This window comes from Octopus bimaculoides, chromosome 13 (assembly GCF_001194135.2).
Source record: "Octopus bimaculoides isolate UCB-OBI-ISO-001 chromosome 13, ASM119413v2, whole genome shotgun sequence".
Taxonomy (NCBI): domain Eukaryota; kingdom Metazoa; phylum Mollusca; class Cephalopoda; order Octopoda; family Octopodidae; genus Octopus; species Octopus bimaculoides.
This window is the reverse complement of record NC_068993.1, coordinates 9,597,492-9,599,447: the sequence shown is the minus strand read 5'-3', so window position 1 is coordinate 9,599,447 and position 1,956 is coordinate 9,597,492. Positions and strand designations below refer to the sequence as shown.

Sequence of the window (1,956 nt, the reverse complement as noted above, 5' to 3'; positions counted from 1 at the left end):
TATATATATATATATATATATGAAATTTGAAGAAAAGCAACAAAAATGTATTAGGTTATAGCAGTACATACGTTTCGTACAAACTTCATTTATTTATGTAGTGAGAACACCACATAAGATGAGCACCTAGGTTAAGAAACTATAATAATGGCCATGTGAGTAGGAAAATTACTTTACATAACAAGATAGATCCCAATAAGAAAACTACAAATGGTAGTAGAAGCAATGATATAGCCCCAAAAACTTATGATAACCACATAAGTTCTGAATTAAAATCTTCCACCAAACCTTAGTCACAATTTATGTTCCTAACATTAGCTGAATGATAACTAAGTTATTTTACTAAATTCTTCGTTATATTTAAAGTAATTGGAAGAAACACAGAGCATCTCAAAATAAAAACAGTAACGAAAAGGTTAAAGTGTCCAACCCATGCTTGCATGGAACATGGACTTTAGATGATGATAATGACGATGACAGACAGATAAATGTGTGAGTGTATAGATGAGGAATAGTTAAACAAAACTATCTTATGCAATTTGGCTTCAGTTACATTCCTTTATGCCTGGATGGATTTAGTCATTCATTTCTAAGATCTAAAAACTAAGAACCAGAAAAATTACTGGTGGAGTTGATAAAATTGACTAAATTCTTTGTAAACCAGTGCAAGAAGAAGAAAAATATCATATGTAACTTACATGCGAACCAACTTTGATAGAACTTAAGATGAAAAAATCCTCCAAAGATTCCGGGAGATGCCACAAAAGACTTCTTCGTCCTAAAACATCACGTCCGAACCACAGTTGCTTTCTTTCAACCTTACAAAATAAGGAATCATTAAAAATAATTGAGTAGAAAATATTATATTAAGCTTTGAAAAAAAAGTGAATCAATTTCCATTGTTTCTTTTTTTTTTTATCATCATTTTTAGCATCCAGTTTTTCATGCTTGCATGGGTCAGTCAAAGCAGATTTTCTACAGCTGGATGCCCTTCTTGTCACCAACCTTCACCTGGTTCCAAGTAAGATAAACATTTCTCCATGGCCAGACATGTTTTCACAGAATATTGGAATTGAAAGGCATAATTTGTATGAGAGTGACACAGGTGTGTATGTGTGTGTGTAGGGGGGGAGGTGTTAGGAAGGGCATCCAGCCACAAAAACCATACCAAAACAGATATTGAAGCCTGGTGCAGTTTTCTGTCTAGTCAGCTCCAGTCAAACCATCCAACCCATGCCAGCATGGAAAGCAGATGTTAAATGATGATGATGCTGATGATGATGACTGGTTTCTTTCAATTACCATCCACCAAATCCACTCACAAGGGCTTCGGTTCGCCCGAGGTTATTGTAGAAGTCACTCGCCCAAGGTGCCACGCAGTGGGACTGAACCCAGACCATGCTGTTGGGAAACAAACTTCTTACCACACAGCTACACAGGAAAGGAAAGAAATGGAACGGAACGGAAAGGAAGGAAGGAAGGAAGGTGCTATTGTTGCTTATAACAAACAAACAGAATCAATACTAACCTGCCAATAAATAAAAGCCCAGGGGCCCTGTAGATGTGAGAGCAGAGACAAGATCTCCTCATCGGTGTGACAGTGTGACAGGGCTGTCAGCAATGCTTCAGTGTCATTGTCATCTTCTTGTAACTGAAAAGGAAAAAAAAAAAAAACGATGACGTAACAGCAATTATCGATGCAAGCAAAAACACCAACCATGGCACGATTCTCTGCTCATTCAAGAAGCTTCGCGTTTCTCTTGGAACTTTCTAGAATGTCTAGCGTTCCATTAATAAAAACAGTTTACTTTCCCTGCCCTTTGCTTCTTTGTCGATTCGACTCAGAGCCATTCACGTTGTTGCTATAGAAGACATAATTACTAGTTTCAGCTAGATCTAATTATTTCTTCTGACTAACCACAGGCCCTTTTTATATCCCTTAAGAAAATCAACCTT

General features: G+C 36.9%; 1 protein-coding gene across 1 annotated transcript in view; it reads right to left on the bottom strand.

Moving 5' to 3' along the window:
• The window catches only part of LOC106876099 (asparagine synthetase domain-containing protein 1), a 12,433-nt gene that overhangs the window by 8,124 nt on the left and 2,353 nt on the right, over positions 1 to 1,956 (bottom strand). The window contains exons 4-5 of the mRNA XM_014924545.2: positions 1,529 to 1,651; positions 699 to 818 (exon numbers count right to left, since the gene is read on the bottom strand). Coding sequence (XP_014780031.1) covers positions 699 to 818; positions 1,529 to 1,651 — 243 coding nt within the window. The remainder of the gene's footprint in view (positions 1 to 698; positions 819 to 1,528; positions 1,652 to 1,956) is intronic.